Raw genomic sequence first — 17,048 nt, 5'->3', positions numbered from 1 at the left:
ATGACAGGACAGATTGCACACTACACTGAGTAAAACAAAGCCTGTCTTACCGAGATGTTGCTGCTGGGCTGCAGCCAGGGCATATTGTTGTTGCTGAGCTGCTGTGAGCTGCTGAACAGTCAGGGGATTAGATCTCTGGAACAACTGGAAACAAACAAACAAAATAACAGATCACAATCTGTTATGCAAACATACCATAAGAACTCTTAGTATAGTAGAAATGGTTTGGGGTTGAACAGACCTGTTGTTGAGAGTTGTAGTCAAACAATCCTACTGGAGTTCCCGAGGAGTCCACCTGAATCTGGTTCCCAGCATAGTCAAACTGGAGGGACTCCACCCCAGCTTGTTGCTCCATACCTCCCATGTTGTGGGCCTCCTGGTTCTGAAAGTCTTCGGTTGGGGCTTTGTTTTGGGTGGGATTCTGTTGCTGGAGGACATGGGCGTGGTGCTGGCTCATCATCTCCAAACCTGTCTGACTGGGGCCCATCCTCTCCACAGCCTCAGTGGGAGAAGCTTGACGGCTTCCAGGAGTTGGACTGGGGGAGCAAAGAAGTTAGGTGGCAAGCAAGACATGGGAACTTGGCTTGGGTCTTGAGGAGTTGTAGCATTTATTCACTGACAAATAGCCTAGACTGTACACATACTGCACTGCTATGTTCACAGCTATACTGCTAACTTCATACCCTCTGCTCCGGTCGCCAGCCTCACCGTCACACACCCATGCGCTCTCTCTCTCAACTGCACACTCGCTACCATGGATGTATAAAGAGAACTGGATACAGTGTCGGAGGCGGGGCCCCGTTCATTCCTATGAAAGTTGCTCAGTGGCGCATGAAGCCAAAAAAAGTTCAACAACTTCCGCATCTGTGAAGCCCACAGAGCAAGCGCGGTAGTGACTTTCGCCGGCAGAGTCGGCTACTTCCGGTTTAGCCCTCTGGCTAACTTGAATGGGGATGAAACAATTCAATTGTGCGGCTCTTCTAGGCTTTTGAAATATGATTGGATCAAATGAATCAAATTCTGATAGAGAAACAAGTCATTTTGCAGGGGTTGTGACACTCAAATTAATGTATCCGCTGATTTACAGATGTCTCTTTCACAATGTAAGTCTATGGGAAAAAAGTCTTTTTGGGCCAGTGTGCATCACAAGATGTTGTAATTACATGGTTTGGCCGCTATGTCAAATTTGCTTCAAAGCCTGGCGCTCTTCCTGTATCCTGTTCTCTTTATACATCCATGCTCGCCACGCACACAACCTACTCACTGAGCTGCCCCTTAAAAGAGCTACACTACTTTTATAACACATTTTAGTTATAGTACGTTAGTTAAAATCGCCTTAATATCGGCGCAGGAAAAAACATTGGATTATCCCTTCAATCATTGATATACAATCCAATTGCCAATCAGCACAAGCCTACAGGAAGCCCAGTGATGGTAAATAAGCCTGTAAGCCTTTACAATTATATTCATTCACTCAACTGGACATTTTCATTATGTTTCCTTCTTGCTGTGGATTGCAATGATCAAATGTGTCAAAACACCAGAAGAACTTAAATACCAGGACAGTGATGACTTAAAATAGCTTTGAGCATTCAAAAATGGGAGGATTATGGGGAAGATAAAAAAGGTGTGGGAGAGAGATTAAGAAACTAAATTACAGCACACAGCCTACTATAAAGCACCAAATACTTATTTGTTTACTTCATGTTACTCTAAAAAGGAACACCTACTTGAAATCTTTGCAGTCTCTGTCCATGCCATTCAGTAGACCTCTTCCATTGGCTTTAGCAGGATCACCTTCCTCTCCCACCTTCATCTCTGGGCTCTTATCCTCTTCGAACGGGGACACATTCTCTTGGGCATCACTCTTCTCTCTCCCATCTTGGTCAGTATCTCCTCCACCCTGTATTTATAATAACCCTGAGTAAGACTATGTGCCACCCATGAGAACAAGGGTAGAACAAACAACTCTATTTGATGATAAAGATTGTGATTGAGAGGCTTGACTTACATAGCCACCGTTCCTGTAGCGACCATCCATCTTGTCACCAGGAGAGGAGCTCAGGACGTACTCCACCATGCTCACCCCCAGGCCTCCACCTTCTGAGCGAGGTGAAAGCACAGAATTGGCATCACCATTCCCATGGAAACTCTGGCCTGGTCGCCGCTGCACCATGATTGGCTGAGACACTGAATGATCTAAATGAAAAGCCGTGATCAAATATCTAAATAGTTGTGTGTGTAAACTATAGCTGGGTAAAAACCCATTCATAAAAGGTAACACTGAAAACCATGGTCAATAGATGAGGATTAATGCTAATGTCCTTACAATCAGATCTAATTAATTCTTTAAGAAAAGAAAAAATACACCCATGAAAATGATAATTATTAATAATTTATAATTTAAAAGGATTAACTCACGAGACGATCCCCACGCATTGTCCCTCCACTCCTCTCCGAGAAGCATCCCTTTCCTTCCATCCTTAGCCAACTCATCAGAATCCCAGAGCTTTTTTGCTGGCAAAAGCTAAAAAAAAAAAAAAAATTTAAAAAAATTGTACAAATTTTCTAAGGATCTGTAAAATTACTGCATGTCTAAGGGGAGTGTGACATTTGAAATATGCAACAATCAACAGCCATGGCTTTAGAGCTGAAATGATTAGTCGATTAATCAATTATTCAATCAACAGAAAATTAATTATCAACTATTTTTATAATCGATTAATCGTTTTACCAATTTTTTTTAAGCAGAAATTTGCTGGTTTCAGCCTCTCAAATGTGATGTTTTACTGCTTTTCTTTGTCCAACATGACAGCAAACTGAAAATATTTGAGCTTTGAACTGTTGATCAGACATCTGACATCTGAAGACGTCACCTTTGGCTCTGGAAAATTATAAAGGCCAGCTTTCCACTATTTTCTGACATTCTGTAGTCGAAACGATTAATTCAGAAATTAATCAGCAGATCAATCAATTATAAACACAATGGAAATAATCAATCATACTTAATGTTTTTATCCCTCATGACTGCACCTACTGCAGTGCAGAGTGTATTCATCACAATCCACTTTTTTTTTTTTCATTTTGATTTTATAAACGTACAAGAACGGGGAAAAGGATGGTTGATAAGACAAAATATGCTTACCTCTCCCATCCCCCTTGACTCCAAAGCAAGAGCTTGAAAATCATAGTTCATTTCATCCACAGCACGGACCTGAGACAGAGGAGAAGACAAGGACACAGTTTTATACACCAATTTTGATTTAACACTATCCAAGTAATATTACTTAGCCTGTGACCAGAAAGCTAAAAGTACTCAATGCAAGGCTGCAAAATACAGACAGTACAAATTCAGAGAACAAACCACTGTTTGTTCAGTTGAAAACATTTCGGTTTTTGAAATAAACAATCCAACTACAAAATAACATGGCCTTAACATCATTTCAAAAAGGTGCCTCACCCCATAAAAGACTGTTGTTCAATACAGAAGCATTTTACATGAAGTTTCTAAATAAGCACCACAATGCAACCACTTCATGGAAAGATAATGTGTGCATGTGAAAGGTAGGGTTGTCCTAATAAAAAAAAAAATCACTCTGACTTGACTGTTGAGCCTAGAGATTGTTGGCATGAAGTGCGACCTGCAACACTGTATCTTATTTTAAGGGAAAGAAAATAAAACCAGAAATGAGCAGTAAAGCAATATTAACCTGGATAGTATCTGCCTTAAACAGACTGTGCCCTCAGACAGCATCTTTCGTTTCATCAGGCTGAGTGATAACCCCACGGCCAATCCACTGTATACACGGGGGCCCAGTTGAACAAAGGTCTCACACATGCATGGGGATACAAACTGAAGAACCTTTGCTCAGTAAATGGACTGAGATGCCATGTGTCTCCCCAATTCAATGATTAGAAGGCTTGCCCTACACCAGGAAGTTAAAAAATGAACAATTTGCATAAATCCCAACTGACCATTTGTGTAGAGCCTGAAAAACCAAAAAACACAACAAAACAGAAAAACTCTTAATTAAGAACTTACAAACGACAGGTACCTGATACATCAGCCACCTTACTGGTATAGATGAGACAAGGCCAGTCCAGTCTGGTGGAAGTTCAATACTATCTGACCTATTATACTATGTGACCTATTTAACTACATAAAGCCCATATTAAGATCACTGCAATAATAACAATCTTGCCTTCTTTTATCTCCTTTAGAAGGTCCATTAAAATTATTGCAAGTCTACTATTGATAGTCTGTTTGCCCAGTCCTTGTAAGACTCCCTGATTTTTTAGTAGAAGTATTTTAAGATGTTTTCGAAACTAAAATGTGTTATAAAAGTCTGTCAAAAACAAGCACAGAGACCCAGGGAGACATGAGAGCAGCTGCTCTCTAACAGCTATGTGTGATTACAGCAGAGAGCAGGGGGGAGGACAGACGTCTCACTCTGCTACTCTTTTGAGGATCTTCAGATGCCAAAACACTGAAAAACAATTTATAATGCTTTAAGATCGGATATTACAACTCTGGCTAGTTATCACAGTGAGAATTAGAGGTCAATCGATTATTCAGTCAAAGCATCAATAAGACGTTTTACAAACTCTCGGAATCAGTGGAACTTGGCTCCAATAATGGCTAATGGCTGTGCAGCCTCCACCGGTCACATGGGGACGTACATCACCATTTTGCATGGAGGCTCCTTACACAAAGTCAAGGTAATCAGGGTTTTCCCTACCATTATAAGATTCTAGTACAGTGCCTAAGTGCTTTTTTTACAGCACCTAAGCTGAATGTACAGGGAAAAAAAGACTATGCTTAGAGTTCTCTACTGCATTTTGGTGTCATTTATGGTTGCGCTGCTTCTCTGTTCTCTCCTCTCTGTGTTTGACAGATAGCCTACACAGAGCGAAAAGCAGAGAAAAGAGGCCGGAAGACACAGTGAAGTGAAGATAACTCAAAGATTTCTCGAGTTGACGGCAACTATGCTCGTTACTGTAAGTGCAATAAAACCTCTGCAATTAAAAAGCCAATAAAAGTACTTTATCAAAGCACCTGTTCAACAAGCATGAGCGTGTAGAAACGCCATATTTTCAACTGCTTTGTCCGCAGTCTCCTGGCATGTTTTACACAACCACAGTGAACAGCTAATTGTTACGAACAACCTAAAACTAAAGCTGTCTGTATAAAGCCGAACTGTTAAGCTTAGTTGGCCACATATCTTAAAATTTGGCAAATTCTTGAAAACTTAGCTACAGGCTGAAACAGCAGTCCCTCTTCTCTACCTGCGGTACCTGCAGGCAGTGAATCGCATCAGCAGCAGAGGGAGAAGGACAGGAGGAATTACTGATACTGACTGATGTCTGTATTCTTCATTCTTTCTAAACTTCACTCAGTATTTTGATGTCATGAATATTACTATTCATTTTAGATTTGTTTCCACTGAGATATTATAGACTTTATATAGTGACTTTGCTGTTGTAAACATTGCTGATGCTGCTCTAAAAACAGTATTTAGTTGTGTTTGAATATAAATCAATTCTAATCCTGTTCTGAATTTATATGTTTTAAAAATAATTATTAAAAAAAACTCTTTAGTAATGAAAAAGAACCATTAAGAGTACTGATAAAGAACCGGGCTGACAAGAGTATGGATGAGATCAAGATAAAATCCTAACATACCCATCTCTGCAGTTGGTTAGTGGCTTCACCCTGAATTTGGGAGGATGAGCAGGTTTTAGGTATTTATTAGAAACTGGATAACTGTTGAACTGAACACCTAAGTCAAAGTAATAAAGTCAAAGGGGTTTATTGAGGTTACTGTGGTCAAGGTGGGGGGGAGTTACATCGGCCAATTAATTGATTATTGGCTTTTTCCTGCTCCAAACTATCATTATATCAGCCTTTAAAAATGTACTATCGGTTGACCTCTAGTGAGAATCACCCCCCTGCTGTGCACCGCAGTGGCCAAAGCACTGGTCTAATTCCTTTGCCCACTGCGAATGAAGGGGCTGTGAATGTTTTATTAATGCAGTGCTATTGCTGTCTTAACACATCTTGGTCTGTATGCATTTTTCCTGTGACAGACTGGTGATCTTTCCAGTGTATGGCCCATGTCTCACCCAGTGTGTGCTGGAAAAAGTGAATATGGGGGGGTGGATGGAGCCTGAACTCAAATAGGTTCACCATCATAAAAGGAGCTCTCAACTCTCAGATTTTGCTCGGTGTTAGACGCTTGAGAAAGAAACAAGGGCATCCTACACAGAAGTCTTTTTGGACAGACACACCCCTTCACTTTTAAGTAAAAATTAATTATCGTGTCAACAAAAAGCACTAACTGAGATGTAGCCAATATAATTCACATTCTCTGGAATTTGATAAATGAATGATGATTTCCATATTTCCTCAAATACAAGGCAGTAGTCAATTAAAAGCCGGGTCTCTGATAATGGCTGGGGGCGTGGTCGACACAAACAAATAAAGGTCAGTCCCAAAAACAGGCCAGGGAAAAAACAAGTGGGTGCCTGTTATATAACCTCCATGCCAGTTAAGCATAAGTAGTAGTTACCTGGATGTAGCTCCAGTTCTATGAGTACATAGCCGACCGTCACAGAGAGGGGAGGGGAACAGAGGAGACGTGATATCGAGAATTATTGTTCTAGACCTCGGAGTAAGTGGATTAACGGTAAAAGTAACAAAGATTTAACAGAACCAACAGAAGCAGATCAGAGGACAAGGAGGCTCATACTAAATTATGAGCAAATATACTTATCAAACAGAGGAAATTAGAAATAAAGGCCTCTCTCTAATATAAGCCTGCTTCCAATAGATGCCTGGTACCCTCTGCAGTTAAGGTAAATAAAGGCCCTGGCCATGATTCGAAGAAATGTGGTAATTAACCTACAGACTGATATTATTTTAGCAGTTAAAATTGTTGCCTCATGTCTGTTGTGTAGTTTTAGCAACAAACACATTTTAATTGCCTGCTGGTGTCACTTACATTGAATCACAGTGGAACAACCACTATGCATCAGGAACCAAAACTAATTTTACACATGTAGTTGTCATAAGGTCCATTTCTAGTTTGTTTCCCCCAGTGTAGTTATGCTACTAAATGATTTGTACACACTGTACTTTCCCATCATAAACTAGATTTTTTTTAAAAGCACCACCATGGCAACATACATTTTCACCTTGAATTAGTCATTGGGTATAAAAAACAAAAATACACACACACACACAAAAAAACCAAAAACAAAATGAACAAGAAATCATACACACCCTTTTTTTTATGCTGAATGAATTGTCATTGTATTTAGTATTTGCTGCACTACACGCCATTAAGCTCTACCAACAAAAGCCAGTGACATTTTATGTGCTTGAACATCCATAATAAGGGGTGCCTAGTGGAAAAAATATAAGATATATGGCTGGCACCTGAGATAAACCCTATGTCTGATGGGCACTTTTCTGAATTGTGAAAAAGAGTTTGCACTCTACAAATGAACCAACAAAAATTATCAGCAGGTGATCATGTATTATTTTGTTTTCTTTCTATGACATTGTCAATGAATAGTCAGTCCTGCAGTTTTGGAGAAACTGACAACCCCCCCCCCCCCACACACACACACACCACATCGATTCACGAAGTATAATATGTAAACAAAATACAATATGTCTAATATTGATACAACATTCAGTGAAATGTCAGGCCTCAGATGATGCAAAAATATTGCTGTCTGTCCATCAAACCTGCACTAAACTGAATATCATTTCAATGACCGGTCTCTTTACCTGATCAATATGATTGGCATCTCCAGTTGGCCAGCGATGCTTGCTGGGTGGGCAACCTCCAAGCTGCTCTCCGGGCTGCCTCTGAAAGAAGTATCCAACTGTGGCGTCATCCTGAGATCGTCCACTCAGCGGAGGCTGCGGGGTACCTGGGTTAGGGTTAGCACCCCTGTCCATGCCCTGTAAATGTGGGCCTCCGGGAGCCTGTCCAGCCCCCCCAACTGACGCTAGGGGACCTCCACCGTGAACTCTGACACCTCCAGTCTCAGGAGCGCCATTTGCATGCAGCATCCCACCTCTCGTCTCCTGCCAGGCCACGTCATTCATACCTAGGATGCTGCATGGAACGCTCATTCCACGGGAAAGCCTAAACAAACATAACATGAGTCAATAAAATGATGATCATAGTTCAAGTTTACCTCTATCAAATTTATAGATACAAATATATTGGTATATCAAAAAAGTATTACAGCGCACACCAGGACGCTAGGATTGACACTATTTTTATTTACAGATTACATTAAGCCGGCACCCAGGAGAGAAGCACTGCTGTGCACAGGGTATCTTCAGTTTTTTGACAAATATATTAGTATTGATGATGATATGAAGAGCAATCTCACTAGAGGACATAGCCCTTTTGTGCTTCTCTGCCTAATTACATATAATTGAGTTGGTGGTCTACCAGGATGACTTCATGATAAAAGTACTCTGCTATCTGATTTAAGTTGGGGTTTTTTTTTTTTTAAATAACCGCCTACGTCAATGTAACCCCCATCATAAAATGACAGTTATTATATCCTGGTGAGCTTTTAAGTAATGAAAACTATAAGTTACAGCATATGGCCCTAATTTCTGACTACTGTGACTCTTGAGACTAACTTTCAAGTGTTGTTTAGGAAAAGGATCCTCCCAACTGAAGAATAATCACAAAAAATGGTACAACTTAAAATTTCTTCGCCGGGACATGACTAATTCCTGAATTGCTAACTTATCTCCATGCCATTACTGTAGATTGTAACGATAGTTACTGTAGCCCTGAACATAAAAAATACATTGCTTCTTTAACAACTGGGCATTAACGGTACGTGGAAAGTCTAATTTAGCGTGCTGCTTATTTCCGAATTAGCAAAAAAAGAACAAAACAAGCGGCTGACAAGGATGTTGATGGCTTGCAATAACACGAATGCTACAGTTACCGTTAGCCTAGTGTTAGCTGGTGACTATAAAGCTAACGTAACACTACAATTAATGTAACGTTACTGCTGATAAAAAAATACACTCAAAAGGCAATTATCGATTAACCACGATGAGAGCTATGGTTGGCTTATGTACATATGTTACTAGCTACAACGATACATCCAACATTACTGGTCGTTGTGGCAAAGCGACGTGCCTTTTAGCAAGCTAACTAGCTAGCTAACCTAACCAGCAAGTCCGCTGCTAACGAGCAAGCTAGCCAGCTAACTTAACGGCTTTAACTGACAATTTACGTCAGCGTTAATCTTAAAATGTTTAATTTGTAGCAGTTCGTACTCATTTGGTCTATCGTTGTTTCCTTTTTCGCCACTTCGTTTATTTTATATGGCGGAAATCGGACATGTTTAACGTTACCCGACTGGAGAGAGCATTAGCGATAGCAAGCTCCTTAGCTAGGCAGCTAACGCTAAACGCAGCAGGCCTTCTCTGTTTATTATTGGTTGGCTACGCTGGACATCAAAGTTAAATTAATTATTTGACCATTGCTTTAATAGTAATTTGTGGCGCATTTGTTGGGCAGAAAACAGGTTGTTTTTCTTGGCTTAAAATACCAACTTGGATGCAACAACAAGACAAAACACACCAACAAAGCTAATGTACGAGCTAGCAAAAGCTAATTGCCAAGTTGGTGTGTTGTGTGAGCTGAAACATCAACCAAACACTCAGCGGCTGAACAACATGGCCCCCCTTCAAGTTACAAACAGAGGGGCCTTTACCGCTAAACAAAAGGGGAAACACTCACAGCACGGCAGTCGCGACTAACATAGTCGCTTTACAAAATATTTTGCTTCCGACGTGAACAAATAAAGAGGAGATACTTACGCGCTGTCGTGTCGAGAGAGGGGCTCTGCTTGTTGCACGCCGTCAACCTGAATCTATATTGTTTTGTTTCCTTGCAGAGAGAGCGGTGATTTAGCAAGGCTGGTTGGTCAAAGCTAAGAGTTTGTCTTCGCTGGTGCCCCCTCCCTGTAAATAGCGTGAACTACGTAGACATGCAATGTAAATCTGCCTTACCTAACGTACCTTTGTGCACCATGTGAGGGTAAACCTGCTTCACAGTATTTTATTTCCTTCAGCAACCTGCCATCCGATATTTTATGAATTCAAATATAAAATAAAATTTAAAAAACGTTTCTTATTGCTGATAAGAAATGTCTAAGTTGTTTGAACTAATTATATATATTTATTTAGTTTAAAATACAAAATGTGCAATACATTGCACTCATTACTGAGTATTTGAACAGGCTCTATTACTGTACATAACCACCTACATGTACTATATAAAGTAACGTCTTATTTTTTACTTATCTCAGTGCCCTTTAGCCTACACTTTCCTTTTTTTTTTTTTGCACTATTTGTATCCTGTTTACAGTTCACAGAAACAGTCTCACCTGTATATAGTCATCTCTTGTGTGCATTTCTAAAGATTGTTGTGTTGTTATTGTGTGCAAGCATATTGAGAGTCACTAAACCGGAGTCAAATTCCTTGTATGCGTTAACATACTTGACCAATAAAGATGATTGTGAATGACTCTTTATTGGATGCTGGCTAATTCAATATTATGGACAAGGTTGGCTCAGTAACAATAGGTGGCAAAGGCGTGAAACAATGCTTCGGGTGTGGGTTATGTTCTAATGGCTCCTAACGTGAATCATGTTAAATTACAAAATAAAAAAAATCCCCGTAATACATCATCATGCAGTTAGATTTGGTTGCTTTGGGCTGATCCTGGGTCGGGTGGGTCCTCGTGGTCCATGACCCTCCTCTACATAAGGAAAACCGATGAGATCCAATCACCTCTTCCTTTACAGACTGTGATCTCACCTCCCTATTTCCGATTGGGTTGCTATATTTAGGAAACCACCCTGCGCTTTATAAAGAGATCGCAGTGGTTTCTGGTTAAGGTTGTGTAGTTGAGAGTCAGGAGCGGCTGTCGGGAACAAGCCTGTTTAGTCTCATTCAGAGTATTTAGGCTGAGAGAAGCGGACACAGCTGGTACTTTTGTCTTTTGGAGGCTACATGTGAGCGAGAGGCTATAGGGAAAAGGCAGACATGGCAGACATACGTAAGAAACTTGTCGTGGTGGGGGACGGCGCATGTGGGAAAACATGTCTACTCATTTTATTCAGCAAAGACGAGTTTCCCGAGGTCTATGTCCCGACTGTGTTTGAGACATATGTTGCGGACATAGAAGTGGACAACAAGCAGGTCCAGCTGGCTTTGTGGGACACAGCTGGACAAGAGGACTACGACCGGCTGCGCCCCTTGTCCTATCCGGACACCGATGTCATTCTGATGTGCTTCTCCGTGGACAGCCCGGACTCGTTGGAAAACATCCCTGAAAAGTGGGTCCCTGAAGTCAAACACTTTTGTCCGAATGTACCCATTATATTAGTGGCCAACAAGAAAGATTTGCGCAACGACGAGAACGTAAAGAACGAGCTGTCCCGACTGAAGCTGGAGCCAGTGAAAGCAGAGGATGGCCGGGCGATGGCCATGCGCATTGGCGCATATGACTATTTGGAGTGCTCTGCCAAAACCAAGGAGGGCATCTGGGAAGTGTTTGAGACTGCAACACGGGCAGCCTTACAAAAACGAAAAACGCCATCAGGTAGTTGTCTCAAATGCTGTGTTTTGATGTGAATCGACGCTGTCTAGAGAACTGTAACGCACAGCCAAGACGTTTCCACCGCCGGGATTTGTCTGAACATGTAAGGGCAGTGACCATGGTTTTGATACTCCCTCCTCGTATTCGACCTTGGTTGAACCAAAACGAATGACTAAGAAGTTCTTTTGAACACGCAGACGATAACCATCTGATATCGGGGTGTGTGGAAATGCACTGGTTACAGCATGTTCTTGGGTCACATGATCCCAGTCTGATTGGTGGAGGGGTAAAAAGGACAAACCACTACATTTCAGTGGAGGCCTTATTCACCCCCTCTAATGTGGCCAAGGCCTCTCCAAAGGCCTGCTTTCGAGACAACATTTCAATTGCTCACTTATTGTGTTTCAAAGTGTTTGCATAGGCCACTTGCCTTTCTGCCAAGGTTATACTTTGTAATAAGCAAAGCAGTACACTTGCACTCGTTATTTATGTCCACCTTGTATTGTAAACAACTGTATTAAGTTTGGGAAATTGCACAGCATCTGGACACTGCAGTAATTCACAGAAAGTTTTTTTTTTTTATATAAAAGTACGAGTCAGTGAAAGGATGCACATGGGGTTCTGTATAGTTTCTTCTGATGTTTTACATGTTTTGTTTTTTTTAAATAAATACATCGCTTAAGTTTACAGTTAATGGCAGGCTATGTCTCAAGTTTGTCAGCTGGAACCCCATCCAAAAAGTATGTTTTTGACTCCACAGTATTAACTTCCTAGTTTAATATTTGTTTTGCAAGTTTTCAGATAGATAATCTGTTGCAGTTCAGTGCACAAACAGTATGTGTCACCAGAAATATCCTTTTAAAGTTTGCTAAGCATGCTTCTATCCCACATTTTATGCTTGTTGGTGGCTATACAGTGACTAGTTTTGGGAGGACAATGATGAAGTAGCTGCTTTTTGAACATGGCTTATGAAACAATGGTTTTATTGAAGCACATACTGTACACTATGTTTCTGAACACTGCACTCATGGTCTAGCTATTTCAGAGGCTGACACATTTCAGCTGTGTCAAAGACTTGGAAGACCTGCTTGACATTTTCTATTTAGGTACAGCGTAATTTACAGTTATGTGGGTGATATTTCCAGAGAAGATTGAACACTGGCGTGTGAGTGCTTTGCTCAATGAAACAAGTTGTTTTAGAAAGAGTTGTGAAAAGAAAGGTGGGCTATGTCACAGCTCTATGAGCCACTAGCACACACTCATATGGGATTAAGCCATCTGATGGCAATTGACAACTTTGATGGAAATGTATCATGATATGTTATTATAACCACAAACTTATAATAATTACACAAACTTTAGCAAAAGGGTATCCCTTTGACTGAGACAATAGACAAAAACTAATGTGAAGTATTAATGTTTTTTGAAGCTGTAAAATGTTTGTTTACAGCAGTAAAACTGAATTATGATTGGTTGATAAATACATGAATACTAATTTTCAAATGCATTGTCTTTCATTATGACTGTGAATGTACCTCAAATTTATTGGGTATAAAATATTTTTGGGGCTTGAAAGTTTGTGACAGAAATCAGTGTTTCTGAGTAAATTTTCCATACTTGTGGAATAAATTCAGCTCATGTTTGATCTGTGTCTACAAATAAGTGTTGTGTAACTGTCCTCTTAGACGATGGTGGGAGTGCTTGTTCAAATGACAGCAATGAACAAGAGACTGTTGCTACACTGGGGATCCAGGGTAAAATCCTGGTGGATTTGCTATGCCAGTTATTCTTTTAATGGTTACTTGAGAGGAAAAAAAAGCTAAATTTTGCTTGAAACATGTAATTTTTCCATGGTTCAATAAGAAACATTAGTAAAGATAAACCAGAGTTTATCTGAATCCACCCAGAGTTACGATGGTGTAAAAGTCACATTCCTCCCTGCCTTCTGTTGCTGGGCTTTTTGCTGACTTACAGGACAGGAATGCATTGTGATGGACTGGTTAATTTTCCCACACTGGCCCCCCTCATGTGCCTCTGATTTCCAATGTTGTTAGGTTATTATTCACCGATCAGACAGTTCAGTTTTCATCTTTTTCTTCATTTTATTTTAATTTTTTTCCAGGAGAAAAAAACAAATAAACAATGGAATCACAGAGAGGAAAAATGCTGAAAACGTGCCAAACTTATCTGTTTGTAAGAGTTTATCAAATTATGACCACATTCATGTAATGACATAATTTGTAGGTTTGAATGGTACATCAGAAACAACAATGGAAATTTTTGTGAGGAAAAACAATACGGTATGTAAGGGAACAAGCAATACTGTTCTGGGAAAGTCAATAAAAAAATCAATGTGTCACTATCTCTACTTTTCCATTCTTTAGCCTAATTTTCTCACACTGAAAACAAATACTTACTTCAGTGTTGCAGCTGGCATTTGTTCCATTATACTTGAAAGAAAAAGTATATATATATTGATAAACATATGAACTTGGTTTTTAAATTTTGTGATTTACATCATCTATTTTTTCTGTTTCTGGAAGACGTTGACCCATAACTTTAAAATAGTCCTTATGGTGGTGGTGTGAAGTAAATAAGTACTTTTACTTACATTAGGTTCAGTTTTGAGGTACTCAGTATTTCCATTATGATACTTAATATTTCTACTCTACTACATCTCAGACTTACTTTTTACTCTGCTACATTTATCTGACAGCTGGTAAATAGTTTGCTGTTTTATATTTTACATACAAAACAGATGATGAGCTTCTAAAGTAGGATGACAGGCTCAGTGGTCATTTTCCTGTATTTTGATTACTTTTGGTACTTAAAGTACTGATAATACTTCCATACTTTTACTCAAGTACTATTTTAAATTTAGGACATTTACTAGAAATGGAGTCTTTGTATTGTTACTTTTACTCATGTTAAAGATCTGAATATTTCCTCCACCACTGCTTATGATTACACATTACCAATAGCTATCACTGGAAAACTTGATTCATGTATTCCAAAGGGTGGGTACCTTTTAGGGTTTGACTTTTTACTGTTGTTAACAGCAACTGTCAAACTGACTATGTGTCTGTACTCATTCTCATTGTTTAATGACAAGACAGTGCCACAGTGTGTCTGCGTCACAGAAGCTATTTTTGTCTCAGCTTAATTTAGACCTGAGGATTCAAATGACTAATGAGCATATGACAGGGAAGTATAGTGTTTTTTTTTTTTTAATGATACCATATTGTGACTGTGTTCAGTTTAGTTGTTTTTAATGAGTATCTTGATTCTATTTGGGAAGCAGCTCTGATATAAGCTGTCAGGGTTCATGTCAGGAAAATACTAGAGCTAAAATGATTAGTCAACCGATTTATTGAACAGATAGAAAAATAATGAGAAACGATTTTGACACTCTGTTAATCATTCATTAAAGTCTTCAGTCTCTTCATTAAAGTTTATTTCCAATCAAAAATGCCTTCCTTCCTAACATTCCTTACTTCCAGCTTCTTAATTGTGAAGATTTCTTTGTGTTATATTATAGTAAACTAAATATCTTTAGGTTCTGAAGTGTTAATCAGACAAAAGAAGCAGTTCAATATCATCACCTTGGGCTTTAAAAAATTGTAATGGGCAATATTTCACAATTTTCTGACATTTTACAGACCAAACGATTAATCAAATTATTCAGAAAATAAGTGGCAGAATAATCGATAATGGAAATAATCATTAGCTGCCCTAAAAAATACCAATTTATACACCAAAACACCCGGGGAGTGAATATTCATTTTGAGAAAAATGTTTACAAGTGTGTAAAAATCATATTATAGTGCTTTTGCTTGCATTCTTACTTCTATAAGCCTGTCAAGAAGTTAGATTTTTAGACATTTATGTTAAATTATATTTAAGAAATGCAAAGAGATGTATGCAGTATAAACTGTATTTATTGAAGCCCACATAATATTGTTTTTTTTAAATAGTACAAGACAGAAAGGGAGCACAGTAGGATTATAATAACTGGGAGATTACTGTGAAATAATAAAATTAATAATTGGAAAAACAGAGTACAGAAACAAGCATCATAAGTACAGACCATATTTGTTAGCATGTAGTTTTATTTTGTTTAGATGAGAATAGACAGTTGTCTTGTTGGTTATACAACAGATACAGACAATACAAACACTGTATATCCTTGTTAGCCATGGTCACTTAGTTGAATTGGGTAACAAATGGTAAAGGAATGTCGACCTCCATCTGTCTGTCACTTACTCTCACAAATTGCTCAACATTTTTGCTTTTCTCCTTAAGGGTCTTGATGACATTGTTGTGGAAAGCATTTGTACGTTTTACCATTGAGTCAATCCAGGACTGGATGTCAGCTTGAAGCTGTTCGCTAGACATGTCGGCCAAAATAGTCTGGAGTTTAGCTTTCACAGCTTTTAAATACTCCATAACAATTGTGCTGGCCTGTTCGACCTGCTTGGCAACATCAGCCAGGATAGGAGAGTTGATGGCATCATTGTATACTTCAGTCACAAAAGTGGAGAGCTTCTCAACATTCTGAGATTTTAGGGTTTGGAGGAGCTTCTCACTTTGTTCAATGGTAAACTGTACGAATGCTGAGAATTTAGTAATGAGATCTTCCAGCTGGATATCTCCCACTTTCCTAACAGTGACAATCACTTGGTCCTGGATTTTCCTCAAAGCTACCAACAAGTCATCAAGAATTTCTCTTCCACTGACAACATAGCTAGAGCCAGGAAGGGTGAATTCAATGGCTTGAACATAATCAAAGACAGCTGTAAACATGGAGGAGAAGTACTCTGGAACCTTTTCAATAGCCTCCTCAGATACATCAGCAACAAAAGCACTAAATTTCTGGTAGACCTCAAGCCCAGACAGCCTCTCTTCATAGCCAGGGATCTGGAACTTGGTCTCTCTCAGGAATTTAACAACAGCATCAAGAACAATCTCAACTTTCTTTTGGTACTCTCTCAGGATCAAAATGGTCTTATCTGTGACAGCTGTCATAGTGTTAGAAGGATATATTGCTGCAAGGTTGTCGACAGCCCTCTTGAACATCACTTTACTCTGCTGACCAGCCTGTTCAAAGGAATCACCAAGGCTTCTAGCATGTTTGTTGATTGTATTATATGTCCTGCGACCATGGGCAGAGAACATTTCCACAACTGTGGGAACCTTGCTCTTCAGTCCCAGCATCATCTCATATGGCATCTCCATATTCCAGGTTGTCTGAAGGTTCAGCTTCTCGGAGTTCATCACAGACATCTTCAGACCCAAGATATCAATGTCTGTTGTTGGCTCAGACTGTGGGGAAAAAATAAAACATAAAACATAAAACAAACATTTTACTACAAAAATAAATGATAACAATT

At 39.4% G+C, this 17,048-nt stretch overlaps 1 protein-coding gene across 1 annotated transcript in view; it reads right to left on the bottom strand.

Moving 5' to 3' along the window:
- The window catches only part of LOC137169908 (apolipoprotein B-100-like), a 41,631-nt gene that overhangs the window by 10,812 nt on the left and 13,771 nt on the right, over positions 1-17,048 (bottom strand). The window contains 12 exon segments of the mRNA XM_067573321.1: positions 51-144; positions 242-536; positions 1,731-1,903; positions 2,012-2,199; positions 2,422-2,527; positions 3,146-3,214; positions 7,796-8,159; positions 9,872-9,922; positions 9,924-10,031; positions 10,875-11,020; positions 11,022-11,619; positions 15,863-16,980. Of these exon segments, the coding sequence (XP_067429422.1) occupies positions 51-144; positions 242-536; positions 1,731-1,903; positions 2,012-2,199; positions 2,422-2,527; positions 3,146-3,214; positions 7,796-8,159; positions 9,872-9,922; positions 9,924-10,031; positions 10,875-11,020; positions 11,022-11,619; positions 15,863-16,980 (3,310 nt within the window).

Source organism: Thunnus thynnus, chromosome 18 (genome assembly GCF_963924715.1).
Source record: "Thunnus thynnus chromosome 18, fThuThy2.1, whole genome shotgun sequence".
Lineage (NCBI taxonomy): Eukaryota > Metazoa > Chordata > Actinopteri > Scombriformes > Scombridae > Thunnus > Thunnus thynnus.
Note: the sequence above shows the minus strand (reverse complement) of the source record. Positions and strands in the feature narration are given on the sequence as shown.